General features: G+C 43.4%; 1 protein-coding gene and 1 long non-coding RNA gene across 2 annotated transcripts in view; one reads left to right on the top strand and one right to left on the bottom strand.

Moving 5' to 3' along the window:
- Nucleotides 1-6,618, bottom strand: part of HHIP (hedgehog interacting protein) — a 69,335-nt gene extending 62,717 nt beyond the window's left edge. Inside the window, 4 exon segments of the mRNA XM_028743637.2 lie at nt 5,739-6,251; nt 6,253-6,297; nt 6,300-6,460; nt 6,463-6,618. Coding sequence (XP_028599470.2) covers nt 5,739-6,251; nt 6,253-6,297; nt 6,300-6,460; nt 6,463-6,544 — 801 coding nt within the window. The 5' untranslated portion in view covers nt 6,545-6,618.
- A 2,144-nt stretch (nt 6,619-8,762) lies between these two features.
- LOC114604536 (uncharacterized) lies at nt 8,763-16,269 on the top strand. Its single transcript, XR_003708343.2, has 3 exons — nt 8,763-8,975; nt 10,202-10,441; nt 15,230-16,269. It is a non-coding gene; the product is annotated as an uncharacterized LOC114604536 (long non-coding RNA).
- Nucleotides 16,270-17,112: the final 843 nt, after the last annotated feature.

Raw genomic sequence — 17,112 nt, 5'->3', positions numbered from 1 at the left:
TACTCTGGCAAGAGAAGAGGCTGGCACAGCCACCAACTCTCTGTGTCAAGTCCCCCTTACTTGGCATGACCCTTCTCTCACACCATACTTCGTCACTGCAACTGGGGCCTGCTGAGCTCTCCCCAACTGATCCTACTGCAGACACATATCAAAAATCATCAACCCAAGACTCAAAAGAAAAATAAGACCCCAGACTGTGCTTTTAAATTTTAACTGGGCAAAACAGCCAATGTCACAGAATAAAAGGCCCACATAAAGCCCCTCATTCAGTAGATTAATATCTACTGGTGGTGGCCCTTGCCCTTGAGTCCTCCCCAAAGTGGTGCCACCCACATCTGCCCAGCTCTTGCACTCCCAGCTCCCAGAACTGAAGCCCAGGCAGGGCTTCCACCCAAAGCAGCAAGGGATGGACTTGCGCACAGCTGACAGTGGAAGGCCAACATTGTTGGGCATGAGAGAGAGGAGAAGCAGAGCAGCTACAGAGCAGCGGTTGGGCAAGGAATGCCCACAAGCAACTTGGTAGTTGCAGCTGCTGCGTCCTGCAAAAATTCAGACTACTGTACTGCACATAAAATGAACAAAAGCTGACTAGGATGTAATTTTTGTGTCCTCTTTTTAAATATCTCTCACTACATTACTTTCTTCCCTTTTTACTACAGTATTTAAGGCTCTTGGGACACTGGGATCCCTCTCTCACAGGCCTTGAGCTGCTAAGCTGCCCCTGTTTGCCTCCTCCAAAAGCACAGGAAGCAGCTCTGTAGTGGGCACCCCTGGAATTTGACACTCCAGATTTGCCTAGTTTGCCTTTATGGTTGGATTGGCCCTATGAAATACACATTAAGGACACACCCACACAGGGACTTCCCTCACCTATGGTGACACACACACACACACACACACACACACACACAATCAAAGGTGTGCCCAGAGAAACAGGCCTAATGGGGTGTGAGGAAGTCTCTATGTGAACATGCCCTACTTGATCTTGTCTCTGTGTGGTATGTTACTTCATACTGCTCTCGTATTGCAGACTTAGCCTACTTTGCAATATATGAGTTCTGGTACACAGGAAATAGGCTTATACCAACTCAGCTTTATGCCAACCCAATACTGCCTACTCTTGAGTGGCAAGCTGCTCTTAGCCTGAGGCCATTCACATAATCTGTTACCTAATTCTTTTGACTAGGACCTTCTGCATGCCAAGCAGGTGTTCTACCACTGAGCTATGATTCCTTCTCAGATTACAGATCAGTTACCTGAGATCCTGTTAACTGATGATGTCAGGGACTGGGACTTTCTGCATGCATCAGTTCCTACAGACCCTGTTTAACTCACTGGCAAATCTGTCATGGGCATGGCAAATGTGGATTAATCTGAATAAATGTGCCCCTCCCCCCAAATGTAAAATGTATCTTTAAGAATGAGCATACATTTTTTTTAAAAAAATCAGATTTGTTATACTCAAATTAGTTTGCTGTTTCCAAAAGCCATATGTAGAACCATGAAATTATAGTGGCTTAAGCTTACAGTATGCTTACTAATTATTATGCCTACTGACTGATTCATAACATATGTTAACTCATCCTTTAATCTCTACCCAGGAAGCTGAAGCCAAGAGAAGACAGGTGAGATAAATATGCAGGGACTTGTAGTTTACAAAGTTGGGTTGGCACTATTAAGCTAAAGGTGAAAGGGAGCATAATTTCTTCTGATATAGGAGCATAATTTCTTCTGATTTTACAAGAGAATCTGGCCAACACAACTTGTACCATTTCACATGGGTGCAAGGAGGCAAGTCAGCAGAAAAATCATAGCATTCAGTTCTGATGTTAATATGAAGCAGTATTTGGTATACAAGTAATTATTCCTGCGAACAGAATGCTTTCAAGATGGTTCAGCTGCTAGTTTCAGCATATGCTTCATTTGGTACTATAGTACTAGATTATGTCATTAAGGAGTTCAGTTTCAATTTTAGGACAATATGTAAATAGATCATTGTACCAAGGCAGCTGTTACAGGGACCCCAAGATGAGTTATTTGTTTAGTTGGATGTGTTCAACAATAGCTTTTGTTGAAGAAAGAGCCAGAGCAAACAAATGATTGTAAAAGGGCACACTTGAAAACAATTACTTTTCACCCATTCCCTGACAGCCTTGGCTGCGAAACCAACTAAGGTAGAGAAGATCACTGTGTTTGACAGCCTGTAAGAAAACTTAAAAAACAACAACAACAATGTACAAAACTTTAATATGTCATTATTTGCTTATGGATTTAGAAAATCAAATGGTAAATGGAGAATAATCCAGAGCACTAGAAGGTAGGGATAAAATGTCAATGACATCATGCAAACAAAAAAACAAAAAACAAAATAAAGATGATAAAGGGAGACTGTAATTTCATGTGTCTGTGCATTTTCTGTTGCCGCTTCGCACTACTTAAGAGGCTGGCAGCATTTCATTAGAAATACAGATCAATAATTTGATCATTAAATTGCCAGAGGGTTGACAAATGTAGTCTTAAACCAAGAGGCTCTTTGTGATTAAAAATGACTGCTGAGTGTGCTTCATTACTTTTAAAAACTGCTGAAACACTTCTTTCTTATCACGCTTACCCTTGTCTGTGGGTGGGTATATCATAAGTGCAGTGTCACAGCACAGCCATAGGGACGTACTTCCTGGAGCATTTCCAGAGCACCCTGTTCAGAGTCTGCTATCACTAAATCTACTAGACACATTTTGCATGGAAAGTCATCCATTATGTGTCACGTGAATCAGAAGTGGCAAACTTTCCAAAGCACACTTACCTGAGAGCAAATCCCATTGAAATCAATGGGACTTGATTCTGAGTAAGCATGAATAGGCTTGCACTGCACATGAAAATGGAAAAAAATGCATATTTTTGTCCATCTGGTACACAGACGTGCAAAAATGTTTATTGCCAAGTTTTGTTTAAATGAATGATATGATATATATGGTTATGACATAGCCTGAAATGATGGGTTGAGATGTACATTAAATCATGTCCTTCCAGTTAAAAGTGTTTTTAGATGTCACCAGCCACAAAAGAAAGAGTGCTAAGAAATCAAGTTCTGTAGCTGGGTAGAAATGCAACTATTGTGTAAAGTCTGTCTCACCTTTAATCCACCACAGAGAGCTTATTTATTACAGGGAGATTTCAGAGAGTCCATCCAGCAGATGCTGCTGCTCATTTCTAGATGTTACTAACAGGATAAACTAAGGACACCCCCCCTCCACGCTTGACTCTGGCATTTGTGGGTTTCAGTTAGAGACTTTAGGAGGTTATCTGAATGTAGTTAGTGTGTAGTTTAATGTGATTACCACACAGGAGCTTTGCTGACACTACCTCTGGCCAAACATGCGGAGAAAATATTCAACCAAACTCCTGCTGCATCTGGTAAGAATAGAGTTTCCTTTGCTGAAATCCCTGCAGCAAAGACAGCTCTCGCTCATCTGGGAACAGAGGCGATAGGACAAATGCTCTCTCAAAAGGCATGAGCATTTGGACAGAGCTGGGGACTGAAGGAGAATGATGTTCTCCAGTTTCACCCATTAGCGAACCAACCAACAAATACAATGGTGTTGTTGTTATTCTTTTGCCATAAGCAACAGGACTCTGTGTGTGGGCAGCAGTTTAGTGGGGAGGAGGATAAGTCGACCCCTTTTTGTCCTATTGATTTTTTCCCTATTTGCATGACTTGAGCAAATTAAATGATGCAATATGGCTTTTTGTTACAAAACAAAGTGAGAGATACCACCCAGACACATATGTTGATTCGTAGAAGCTGTTTACATGAGAATGGAGTGAAATCTACCGTGAACTGAGCATAAAAATTCGATTCAGGCTGGGTATTTTTTTTTTATTATGCTTGGGCCAGAAAGACTGAAACACAAGTTTTCCAAGACGCTCTCAGACCTTGACAACTGCAGTGTTGTAACGGAGGAATTCTTAATTAAACCTAAAAGCTGGAAGGGGGAGCAGGGGGAAAGAGGGGGCAGTGAGAAAGACACCTGATTGTTTATTTCACGTGCAGTGATTCTCAATGACATTTATTCATCACGTTTCCCTCCCTAGATCCAGCATTACACATTGCCCTTCTGATCGAAACAATAGCCTGAAAAACTTAGAGAACACCAACACGCTGGAACGCAGAAGAACAGCAGACCCCTGAACAGGCGCCCTTCTTATTCCAGGAGGATGCCTAGGATTTTTCATTTATCCTCAGAATGCCATCAAGTCTAATGACGTTAAAACTGTCGTGCTGCAAAAAAACAAATTCTCTCTCTCTCTCTCTCTCTCTCTCTCTCTCTCTCTCTCTCTCGCTTTCCACACGCACAATCCAGTAGATACCCTCCTTTTATCCCGTTTGAGAAAGATCCATTTGCAACCGCTCCAGTTTGTCGAGGAACAACTTCAGGGAATCCTCTCCCCCCCCCCCCTTTTCTCTCTCCAGAGCAAGGGACCGACCTAATCGGTGGAAGAGCTCGTAAAAAGTTTGCAGCGTCCTGGCATCATCTGCTCTCCCAATCACCATCTGCTACCCGAAGTTTCCTGACCAAACATGTGGAGAGAATCGTACACACTTTTCTACCCTCAGAAAAAATAAACGGGGAAACCACCGCCACCTTAATTTACAGTCCCACGGCTGCCAGGGAGCGTTGACTGACTCCAAGAAAACCCTCCAGACTTTATTGGCAGCATCTCTGCCCCCCCCCCATCCAGTCCCATGTCTCATCCAGACCGGGACGAAAGTCTACCTGTTTTCCAACTCAGCTTCTTTCTGCTCTCTTCTAGATGGGACCACCTGACAATTGGGGCTTCCAGGGGCTGCAGCATCCCTTCACTATACAGTAGTACACAAAATTTCCCAATAAATAAAATTTCCCTCAATAAATTGTAAGGTTTGGGGGTTTTTTTGTACAAACTATCTGCCCCGCGTCCAGATTTTGACATCGCCACTCTCTGAAGACCCAGCATCAGCGACCATCCAAAACCTTGTAAGAGGTTTTCCAAGGACTGTTGTGCTTGAGGTACAACAGAAACCTGCAGGAACCAACACACACACACACACACACACACACACACACCGTGCTCCTGAAATTAACACCCCATCCTAGAAGAGACGGAAAGGAAACAAGGGCACAACAGTATCAAAGGTGCCAGTATCCAAGAAGAACAGCAGCGCTCTCTTTCTTGCACGTTTATGCTCAAAACTAAGTCAAACTATACTTAATGGGGCGTACAGTGCGAGCCAATGGAAGTTCACTTGCAAGAAAGTTCAACGGAGTTTATTCCCAGGCAAAAGTCCCTTTGGGATTGCAGCCCTCTCTCCTTTGCTAAGCCTGAGTTTGGGATAACATGTGGGTTGATGAAAAAGATATGGGCTCCTTGGCCAACAGAAATCAGTCCAGGTGAAGATATCTACCTATCCCCCCCCCCCACTTTCTCCTCTACTGCTTCGTGCATCTGATGAAGCACCCAAGCTCAGGCCACCTTTGACACCTCCCCAGAGCTGCTGGCCTTCTCACCACCTTTGCAAGCCTGCTGAAGAGGAGAGAGACAAGACAGATACAGGTCCACCTCTCCTTGGTTCTCCCCAAGGAGTCTCCTTCCACCCTCCCAGATCACGAGGAGGACACCCCCCCCCCCCAAATCCTCCTGCTGCTGCCCAGGTGAGCCCCGGAGTGCGCAGCCCTCCCCCCCGCCGCCGCGCGCCTTACCTTGTTCTCCACGTGCAGCGAGCCCTGGCTGTCCGCCCTGGGGCAGCAGGAGAGGCGAGGGTAGAAACCCCGGCACATGAGTTCCCCTCCGAGGGGCGGCTCCAGCAGCATCAGCCTCCTGTCTCGCTTCTTGAGGCGCCTGGGGGGGCTGCCGTTCAGGCACCTTCTCCTCTTGGCCCCCCCGCTCTCCCCAAAGCGGGCCTCCCCCTCGAAGAAGCAGAGGACCACGGCCACCAAGAGCAGCTTGAGCGGGAGCATCTTCAGAGCGACCATGCCTCCGCGAGCTTCGCTGGCAAATCCCAAGGCAAATCCAAGAGCGAGAGCTTTCCGTGTGGTGTGTGTGTGTGTGTGGGGGGGGAACCCCTTAGATCCGGGGGTGGAGGGGGGGGAGAGAAAGAGACAGAGATGATGGGGGGGGGAGGCCTCCAAGGAGGGAGCGAGTGATGTCTGAGGGACCAAAAAAAGAGGGGGGGGGGAGAGCGCACGTCGCGTGTGGTGTAAGGGGGGCGGCGGCGGCGAGTGAAAGGTGCCGCGCACTTTGCGCGGGGAAGTTTGCGCGAGGGCCGGTTTAGTTGGCGCGGCTGAGGCGTCGAAATTGCCGGCGCGAAGGGCTCCCGCGTTGGCGCGCGAAAGAGAAGACGAGGAGGAGGTGGTGGTGGTCGTGGCGGTGGCGGCGGCAGCAGCAGCAGCAAGTCCCTTCTGGTCGTTCCATAGAAAGGCGGCCGCAATTCAGCGAGGACAGCCTGGCTGGGGTGATGCCTCCTCTGCTGCTGCCGGCGGGAGCTGGAGCTCACTAGGGCTCTCATGTTTCGCTCCCTCTTTTCTTCTTATTTTTAAGCAGCGCGCGGGGAGGTGCTGCCACCGCGCGCCCCTTCACGTCACCGAAAAGAGGGACTAGCGGGGAGAAGAGCGAGAGAGCGTGCGTGTGTGGCCGTGCGCGCGCGCTGGGGAGAGAGGGGAAGCGGACGGTCACCGGGCGCGAGCGCGCGGGGGGAAGGCGCGCGCGCACGGACTAGGCGACTGGCGGGCCGGCTGGCTGACTGGTCGGCGCGCTCGCGCGCGCTGGGCCGAACTGCCTGAGGGAGCAGAGAAAGAGAGTGGCGGGGTTTGGGGGGGGGGCACATAAGCAGCAGCCACCGTTGGCTGAGAGGAAGGTCCGGCAGCGACAATAGCAGCAGCCGCTGTGAGGAGGGACAGGAAAGAGGCGAGTGAGGAAACTTGAGGGACTAGCCAGCCCGTGGCCCCAGGGACCCTTCTTGAGCAGGAGTCAAGAATAGAAAGACCCCCCCCCACCTCCTCAAAAGATTTGTGCATTGCAAGGGATAGGATTAGATGTCCCTCTTGGACTGGTCTAACTCTGCAATGCCTGCAGACCTCCTGTGCTTTCAATTAATTCAGTATAGTGTGAGGTAGCCCACTTGGCCGCTCTGCAGAACTGGCACGGTTACAGGTGCCGCATAATACTCCTTCTGCATTTGCAAGATCTTTTCATGTGGCAGCAGCTACACTTTGCAACTCCCCGCCGGTTGGCATCAGGCAGGCACCGTCTCCATACTCTTTTTCTTTTTTTTTTTTGGCACCTGCTAAGAACATTTTTGCTGAGGCAGGCCTATCGGATCTCGACGTGTAGTTGTTGAGGTGTCTTTACTGTTAATTTTAATATTAAGAGTAATACAGTGGTACCTCGGGTTACATATGCTTCAGGTTACATACGCTTCAGGTTACAGACCCAGAAATAGTGCTTCAGTTTAAGAACTTTGCTTCAGGATGAGAACGGAAATCATGCTCCGACGGTGCGGCGGCGGCAGGAGGCCCCATTAGCTAAAGTGGCGCTTCAGGTTAAGAACAGTTTCAGGTTAAGAACGGACCTCTGGAACGAATTAAGTACTTAACCCGAGGTACCACTGTAATGTGATTTTAATATTTCCTGTAAACCTGCTTAGAGGTTTTATTACAATCAAGTAGTGTATAAATTTTGTTAAACAAATTAATAAATTAAATGTCCTCTCCTGGAAGCCCTCACCTGCAGAGATTTGGTGGACGGCTACTAGAGAAAGGAAAAACTCTGGGGTTGTGTCTGTCTTTCTGTGCTTAATAATAATAATAATAATAATAATAATAATAATAATAATAATGGATCTCCTTCCCAAAGGAGACCCACCTACTGCCTCTCCAACTATTCTTTAGGCACCAGGCCAAGTTTATCCTATTTATTTGATTTGCTCCATATGGTTTTGCATCCCCAATGGATGTTGTTTTTAACACTACTAGGGTGTTTTTTCTTTTTTCTTTGTTCATTGTAATTGTTCATTGCCTTGGATATCAACAATTGGAGATCCATAATTTTCAAATAAGTAAATAATGTTTTTGTACATATTTTATAGCTTTTCTTTATCCCTGTGAGATGAAAGAGGCCTAGCATGGACTGAAGCACCCAGAAACTGGCTCCACGGAAGCAGTGCATGGGTTACTTCAATTAGCTATCAGCCTAATTGCAGTTTTTAATGGTTCAGCCCACCATTGATGAAAACCTGTTCCTTGATCCTAGGAACCATCATCCTAAAAATTTGGTTAAGATATTTTAAGACATGTCCACATCCACTGCAAATAGAAAAACAACTTTCCAAAATACACTCTGTTTTGTATAAGTTATTAACATGTCATAAAGTCATCTTAGGGATGCAGGTGGTTCTGTGGGTTCAACCACAGAGCCTAAGACTTGCCGATCAGATGGTCAGCGGTTTGAATCTCCGTGACGTGGTGAGCTCCCGTTGCTCGGTCCCTGCTCCTGCCAACCTAGCAGTTTGAAAGCACGTCAAAAGTGCAAGTAGATAAATAGGTACCGCTCCGGTGGGAAGGTAAACAGCGTTTCTGTGCGCTGCTCTGGTTCGCCAGAAGCGGCTTAGTCATGCTGGCCACATGACCCGGAAGCTGTACGCTGGCTTCCTCGGCCAATAAAGAGAGATGAGCGCCGCAACCCCAGAGTTGGCCACAACTGGACCTAATGGTCAGGGGTCCCTTTACCCTTTATCTTTTAAAGTCAGCTTGAAGGTTGCATTCTGTGATCTTCTTGATGGCACTGGCTCCTTGGAAGCTGTGACAGGGTCAGTAGAACAAGTATGTGCAGAATGTATACATACCTGTGCAAGCATGTATATGCATGGTCTTAATTCTTTATATCTTTTTCTGTGCATGCAGCTTCTGTGCACTGGGGAAAATGCACCACTGGTTTTACAGGTGAGAAGGAGCAGAGGGATATCTTTTTTCTTTGGTTTAATGTAAAATAGGCTGCAAAACTGATTATTCTTTCTCATTTCATGAGTTTTTCTGATGTTAACTGGATGCTTCTATGATATACACGTGTACTACTAGATGAGTGGAAGGATCAGAGCTCACTAGGTGGGTTCCATAAATCTTCTCTTTGCAACATGTGCTATCAGTTTAAGGCTGGTGCTGTGGAAACTGTGAGGCTGACACAAACACAGCTTTTCAAATTTGCAAATCAAATGCATTCGTTTCCTTTTGGCAACAGCTAGAAATTGCACCATGTGGATCTGTGAAATTTGTTGAGCTCAAGGCTCACTCTGAATGTTATTGCCAGCAACATCTTGTGCTTTGCAACATCTTGAGAAAGAAAAAGGTAATGCAAGAGTACATAAAAACCTTATCAGCCGCACACCTCCCAGTTTAACTAAGTGAGAAGGAAGCAGTAAAATATAAGCCACATTGAAATTGAAATGTGGTCTGTATAACTTGTGCAGGGCTAGCCCAGTAGCTGGATGACTAATGAACAGATAAAAATTATTTCCTTTCCCTTTAGTGTCATGCTAAATTAAGTATTTATCAGGGTTTATGAGCAGCTGTGCCTGCAACCTCTCATTGCATCCAGTTCATAAACATAATTCTTACATCAGATGTACATGAGGATAAAACATGGATAGTTTATTCTCAACTGAAAAGGAAGTATCAATCATATTGTAAAGTCTTCCTATTTGTGTTCTGTGGCCTAGCTGAACAAAAAGTTCCCTTTGTAACACAAAATGTACTGTCTCCATAGTTCCTGCCACCAAATTGATCCATTGTGTGTTCTAAGGGTTCACAATACTTGCACCCTGTCTTCTGAGTTATGGTTTCCTTGTCAATAATTTATTTACTAGTGTTGGCATGCTATGACAGGGTGCCAAATTAGTCTGGATTCTCTACTTCATTGTGGCAAAGTGGGTAAATTGGAAGATGGTGGTTTTTGCTCTCCACTGAGTTCAGTCAGTGGAGTTTGACTTATGGTACTCCATAACTTGCCAGTGTTGGAGGTAGGATCTGAGGAAGCACAGGACCTGACAACTTCCTATCATGGTCCCATTTCCACGTAGCTTGGAACGTCCCTTCACTGGTGAAGTTGTATCAGCAATACAAATATGCCAACGTGGACTTGTGCTGATGTATCTGCAAAATTATGCTTATAGATCTTTACTGGTGGACTGCGCACATCTGGGACTGCTGTATAATAATACCCCCATCCCATCCTGCAGCCGGCATATCTCAAGAATGGGGTTGCATCCAGAGTCTGACAGGTGCTAAGTCACCAAAGTTTATCCGCTGACATTAAACCTCTTAAATATATTCTGAGAAGAAATACTCACCTTCCTCGATTATTCTACATGTGCTACAGATACTCCAGATGTTAGTGTCACGGCTGTTTCTAGGTAAATATGTGAATTAAGATTTTAGGTTGTTATTTTTTAAAATATTTGTTCTAAGAGAAGATGTAAGCAGGTTGATGCAGTCACTTAGATCAAATTCAGATGCCAATTTGTTCAGGAATTTCGGATATGAGACTAAAACTACTTTATCCCTAAAGAATTCTACCAAAGGCACATCAAGCCCTTATGAACTCTGACTGAACTTATGGCAGAACCAACCATATTTCAAAATAATAATAGTAAATAAATACATAGCCCAAGATGTGAAAAGGGTTTACAGATGTTGAAACCATTTGCTCTAGGCGCTTTCTGATTAAAATATATATACATATGTACTTTACTACACAGGTGTTGCTTCCCTTCTACAAACGTAGGTTGAAAATGGGATCCCATATATACTAGTCAATCCAGATATATTCAAAGCCACAGTACTAATGGAAAAGAAACAAATTGAACTGGTTTGTGTCTTTAAGAAAAACAGGCCTTTTAAGCATCTGCCTGTTTTGCTTTTGCTTTAAAGATTATTTTTTAAAGTTAATTTATGAATTGTTTCATACGAGGCATCCCAAAGAAATTTACATTATAAAACAGATAGAAGATTTATAACCCATGTAACAAATCTTCCCAGCGCAACCAGTTTGCACTATTAAACTTTCCATTATATTATGTTATTAATTAATACACTTGGTATTACTGAGAATATTCAGCGCATTGCATCCCTGTTTCTTGTGCCTATGGCTCCCAAATCTACGGTAGCTCATAAGGTTTTCCAATTAATAGTGTATGATGGCTGACTTATAGGAATATCTCTGAAATTGCTGTCATTGGAGATTTAATAACATCCTCCATCCTCTCATCTAGCCTGTTTATGAAAACCACTAGGCAGTTTGTTGGCCCAAGACTAATTGTAGTACCATATCTACTGTACAATGGACCACACATTGCAAGTTTTAGCAGTCGCAGCAACATAACTGATCACATTGTCTTCACTCCTTTTCAGCTAGGATGGTAACTTCGCCTACTTTTGTAACCCACACCCACTTTCACCCACTGTTGTAACAAGTAGTTAAATTGGTTTTGATTACTTGTTTAGCGCTGGTGTCAGTCTTGTGAGAAATCAGGTGTGGGGGAGATGTTGATCAGGTTTGAAGTATAATTCCTGGTATTATTTTTCAGCAAGAAATTCCCGTGCACCTTTTTTAACGTACATATTGCGGCACAGGAATAAATGTAGTGCAAATCATGGAAACAGTCCACTCTTTCCCACTTCTATATATTGTTTATTTCACCGTGTATTAATGAACTGTAACCCAGGCTGTGTTCCAGCCTGCTTAGTGCCTTTCCCATAGCCAATATTTCTCTCTCTCAAGCTCTGTTAAGTATTGTGCTTTAAACTCATACTACATTAGCATAATTTATGTCATGACAGATCCATAAAACAACATTTTCCAGATTACTGAACACATAGCTTCATATAACCCTGTCTGTGCCAATTATGAGTTCATCTACTAACAGTTTTGGACTTAAAAAAATTCAGACAGGGATGAACTGAACAACCGGCCTTCTTTTGTCTTATTCATGTCAAAGAGCATTTCCTGTTTTTGGCAACTTTGGCCACTTGTGAACACATTCATGTTGTGTCCATGCCAGCAATGTTAAGTAATGACTGTGCTAAATTTTGTTCTTTATCTGCATGTCCCTCACATTTTGGAGGGTGGGGGACACACCTTAAACTCAAGCATTCTTAGTCTTGACTTTTATAAACAAAGGGATTTGTCTTTTGGGCACTAGGTGGCAACAATATCAATATATCTTACTCAAGTTAGGCTGCAATCCAACCTCACTTTTTGCTGGGCTCTGTGTGTCTTGTCTGTGTGGATTGGGTGGCGGTATCCCTCCACTCAGAGCTGGTCCACCTATGAGGCAGGACGGGGCAGCTGCCTAAGGTGGCAGAACCCAAAGAGGTGGCAGTGAAGCAGCAGCAGCTTCTGGCAAGATCTCACAAGAATCTTGTGAGATTTCACAAGAGCTCCATGAGATCTTACCAGAACCTGTTAACATTGCTGCTTTTTGGGCACTGCCATTTGACCTAGGTAAAGAAAGCTTCAGTGGTGTGTGTGTAGAGCTTTTGCGGGGATGGGGTGGGGTGGAGAGGCACCTTCCTGTTTTGCCTCAGGCGGTGATACGAGATGGGCCACCCCTTTCTCTACCCATCCTTCCCAATCTCCACCTGTGGTGTTACACTGTGGCAAATATTGCCATTTCGGCATCCTTTTTTTGCACCCATTTTGACTGGTTCCAGGTATTTTAAATGTCCTCAAGAAAATTCTTCAACATCTTAGCACAAACTTCTCCTGATTTATACATTTTTGGATGCAATTTTGCCTAATACACAAAATTTTGCAAAGCAATTATCCCTAATATAATTTCCTTTTTATATGTTCTTTTCACAAAATATGCTTTTCTATGCACACATATTGTAGTATACGTATTTTTACGCACATTCCTTGACTGGAGAACTGTATTGCAAAATCTGGAGAAGTATAAATTTTGAAGGATGGCTGTGTTTCAGTTCTCAGGTTTCCCCCCCAGAAAGTGTGATTTAGGGAGGTTCATCTTTAAATGTCAGCTGAATCAGATTTCTCATTAATCCCTAATCATTCACTGAATATCATCTGACTAAGGATAGCAATCAGTTTACAACTAGACAGTTGCCCAGTAGCTGTAACAACACATTTTATAAAGTTACTGCAGGCTCAAAACATGACGACAGCAACTCTTCCTTGAAAGTAAAGAAAATATCTTTATTAAGGCCAATAGCTCAGCAGCAAGCACAAGGACCAGAAGTCAAAATTCCAAGGAACACGAGCAGGGCAAGAGGTTTGTAACTGAATGGAAGGTACAAAGATGTCCTAACAGTTGACACAACCATCCTTCAACAGGATGAGATCACTTACAAAACTCTCCCCCTCTACAGTTCCTCTGCACATGCACATACCATCTTGGGGAGGGGAGTGTATCTAAAGGTGTTGCCTGGTTCTCAGCAAGAAGACTATATTTACCCTTCTGCCTTCAGCTTTGCCACCACTTCATCCTGTTCTGTCCTTCCCTCTAGTTGGTTGAAGGATCTTCCCTTTCCTGCTTCCACAGGAGGGGTGTTGGGGAGAGCTAGCAGGTCTGCTTTCTCTCTGATGTCTAGAGTCCTTCAGCCCTTCCATTCCCCACATCTGCACCTGTTCCTTCCTCCTCAGTCTTTTGCATCTGGGGCTGTCGAACCATGCCAGATCCTGATGGAGCTGAGGGGTAAATGACAGTCACAGTGTTGTCTACTGAAACATTTAATTTTAATTGGGGTGGGTTTTTTGTGTGTATTTTTGTTTTGTTTTAGGAATTCCTATCCCACTTTTGGCATTTTCCTCACAGTGGTTAACAACATTGTTTTGTTCATTAAAAATAATATAAATATGCTTTGTTCATGGAATATAACAAAATGTGTAATTTGTGATTTATGCAAATACTCTCCCCGAGTTATATAACTGTACTGCCTAGTTCGCAGACTGGTAACATTGTTGTTTACTTCATGGAATAAGCAAAGTCTTTCCTGAATTAGGCAGAACATTTCATCACTGACATAATGAATCGGTCAATTGCATAAATTATTACGCAGAAACTTCGTTTCATTAATGAATCAACTGTCATCATTGGCTATTTTGAATTAGGCAGAAGCGTTTCCAATTTTCATTTAATTACACTGGGGATTTGTACAAGTGATGGATTAGATGTGGTTGCCCATTTTTCATATTTTGCTTATCTGAACAATGAGGCAAGAGTTAAGACACCCATGTAAATCCATTGTGCAATAATACACTACCTGTCATTAGCATAACTATCGCTGTGGATTGTGAACCTCTCTCCAAGTACACATCCCAAGCGTTTGACATGTCTGCCCACAATTTCTACCTCTCCATCAGTCTTGTAGACAAATGCAATTTCACCATCCATTTAGCATATTTGTGTGCAACCACACACATTCAGGTTTGGAGCAAACTCTGGTTTCTCAAAAATGTTGGTATTTGTCAAATTAGTGTGCCTTTGCAAAAATCATCATTTTTTACTGTAACCCAAATGCTCCATGACTAGGAAAATCCATTCCACATGCTCCATGTTAGCTTCAGCTGCAAGGAACCTTACTGTGAGGGATATGGGAAAGGTCAGTGCTGCATTCCTCTTTTAAACTGCTCAAAATGGTATCCTCATACCACACAGGAGAATGGGTGTAGCCAACATAAACCATTTTCTAACCACAGTGCATAAGGATTTAATTATAATAAATTGCACCAATAATTTTTCTTGCTAATGAACAAAATACTTCCATAACCTCAAGAGAGACACACAAGCTCTATGTGCAAATTATTATCCACTTAATTCATGTAATGTAAAGAGAGACATTTCACATTCATGTGCATTTGGGTCACAATCCAGAAAAAAAAAAAGGCAACTGAACCTTCATGTCTATACATGCGATCTGATACATGTTTACTCAGAAATGTACCATTGTGTTCAATGGAGTTTCTTCTCTGTTAATTGAATTGAATAGAATTGCAGACTAAGCCACATTGATTTCAATGGGATGTTGCCATATTTATCTTCTGTTGGCTTTCACGTTTGTTCTTCTGTAGTGTCATTAGACTTCCACTGGACCCTGCAAGTCAAGAGATGTAACGTTTTTAGAAAAATAGGGCCAACTTGGAAGTTTCTTGCTCACAGTCCAAATATACCTTTCCTCTGCAGGGACTGAGCTCTGAAAAAAATGGTTCTGCAAATTTGCAAAAGTTGGCTGAGGATGATAATATAAGGTACAAATACATGTGACACTCTGCCCACCTGCCCACAAAAGGCTGCCAGCTGCCAGAAGCATGTAAGGAAAAGAAAATCTCATGGCTGATGGAGCAATGGAGCATTCCATGTGCTGGCATGCACATCTGTCATTGGCAAAACCAGGAAGAAGTCAGGCTCAGGCTGTGACTCCGGAATTGACTTCAGGTACTTTGTTCATATTATATCTGTCTTCACTCCCAACAGAGTAGAGTGCTTGTAGACTGTAGTTCTGTATGCAACCTTATTTTATTGTTAAGCGTCATAACAAACGGAAAAGAGTTTGAAAGATAACAGTCAATGTTCTAAAAGAAAGCGATGGCGATGGTATCCAGAACCAGAATAATGAGTCACCATTTTGGCCTTAGGAACTTAAGTTATTGATTCCTAAATTATGCTGTACAGTATAATAGTGTATATTATAGTAATGGGGGCTGGGGACCAATCTATGAAAGGAACAAACAGGTGGTAAAGAATGTGAGTCATCTTAATTTGTATGTCCTTGACATATTTTCTCCCTTTGTTCGGTCTTGAGAAAACTTTAAAGTATTAAACTTCACTTGATTTTTGTATTAAAAAGCTGCATAGAATTAAAACCAGATTTTATTGACTAGCAGCAGACTGTGAATCACTGACGCATAGACTTAATGGCCCGCCTGAGACCAGAGAAAGTTTTTTAAATGTTGAAATTGGCTAAAATAATTTAAAATTTGTAAGGGTGGTGAAAAATCCTTGGCTAATGCTGTACTTTTTTTGAGTACCCATTTAATATAAGTTTCTTGGTGTACTTGTTAACAGCATGTTCAGTCTTTTTTAATTTCTGATCTAGTAGAACTGTGTGCATTTTTTAAAAAACATTGACCTTAAATGAAACCAATATAATAACTCAAAATATCTAGTAAGTGTTATTGCTTTTTAAAAAACATAGCAGCGAACTTCCACAAAACTCTATTGAACCTAAATAAAATGGCTTTGTGGCTTGAGGTGCAAAAATAACACCATAGTTAGTTGTCATAAGTTACGCAGGCTATGGAAGTCTATGTTGCTTCGTTGGAAAGCTCATACGGACACAAATCCCATTATAGAGTGTGCAGAGGTTGCCATATATGGAGCGGTGGCTGGTGCTAGGGTACAGGCAGAGAAGTTTTCTGAGTTTTACTGTGACCTGTGGTGGCACAGTTCCAACTCATTCTGGGACTCTGGCAGTGAGTCAGTTGACTTGGGCGGTGGGTTCTCCACAGGTTGCAGAGACAGCTAGCTTCCTCTGGTTTCTGAAAGGACACCTAGTAGGCTCGAGTGAGGATGGAGCAGCTGATTTAATTCCTGATGGGATAAAACTGGCTTCTGCATCTCACAAGGGTTTGGATTCAACCAAAGAAAATAACAAATGTGGCTGAGAAACAGAGGAGACAAGCACAAGAGCCAAGGGAAGGGAGCTAGCTGCAGCATCCATGGGGTCAGAGCAAGTTTGGAAAGGAGACACGTGGAGCTGTCCAGCGAGCATTAAGCCCATGAGACTGAATCTTGGAACAGTGTGATGATCTGCAAGATGTCCAGCTATAGAAAAGAAACTTCCTGATGGGCATTCACTGTAACACCAAGGCTAATTACCTTAATGACAAGTCTTCATGGAAGGGAACTCTGAATGCTAATAAATTCAAGTATCAAGTTACAAAACAGATCAATAGCCTCCTGCTGCAAAGTGGCAAGGAGGTTGTAAGGGGCTTTGGCAAAGCAGACGTTACAGCAAAGTAACTGAGGTTTCCCTCATAGAGAAAGGCAGTAACATTTCCCAAGAT

This window comes from Podarcis muralis, chromosome 9 (assembly GCF_964188315.1).
Source record: "Podarcis muralis chromosome 9, rPodMur119.hap1.1, whole genome shotgun sequence".
Lineage (NCBI taxonomy): Eukaryota > Metazoa > Chordata > Lepidosauria > Squamata > Lacertidae > Podarcis > Podarcis muralis.
The sequence above is the reverse complement of the archived record's forward strand: the minus strand, read 5'-3'. Positions and strand labels throughout refer to the sequence as shown.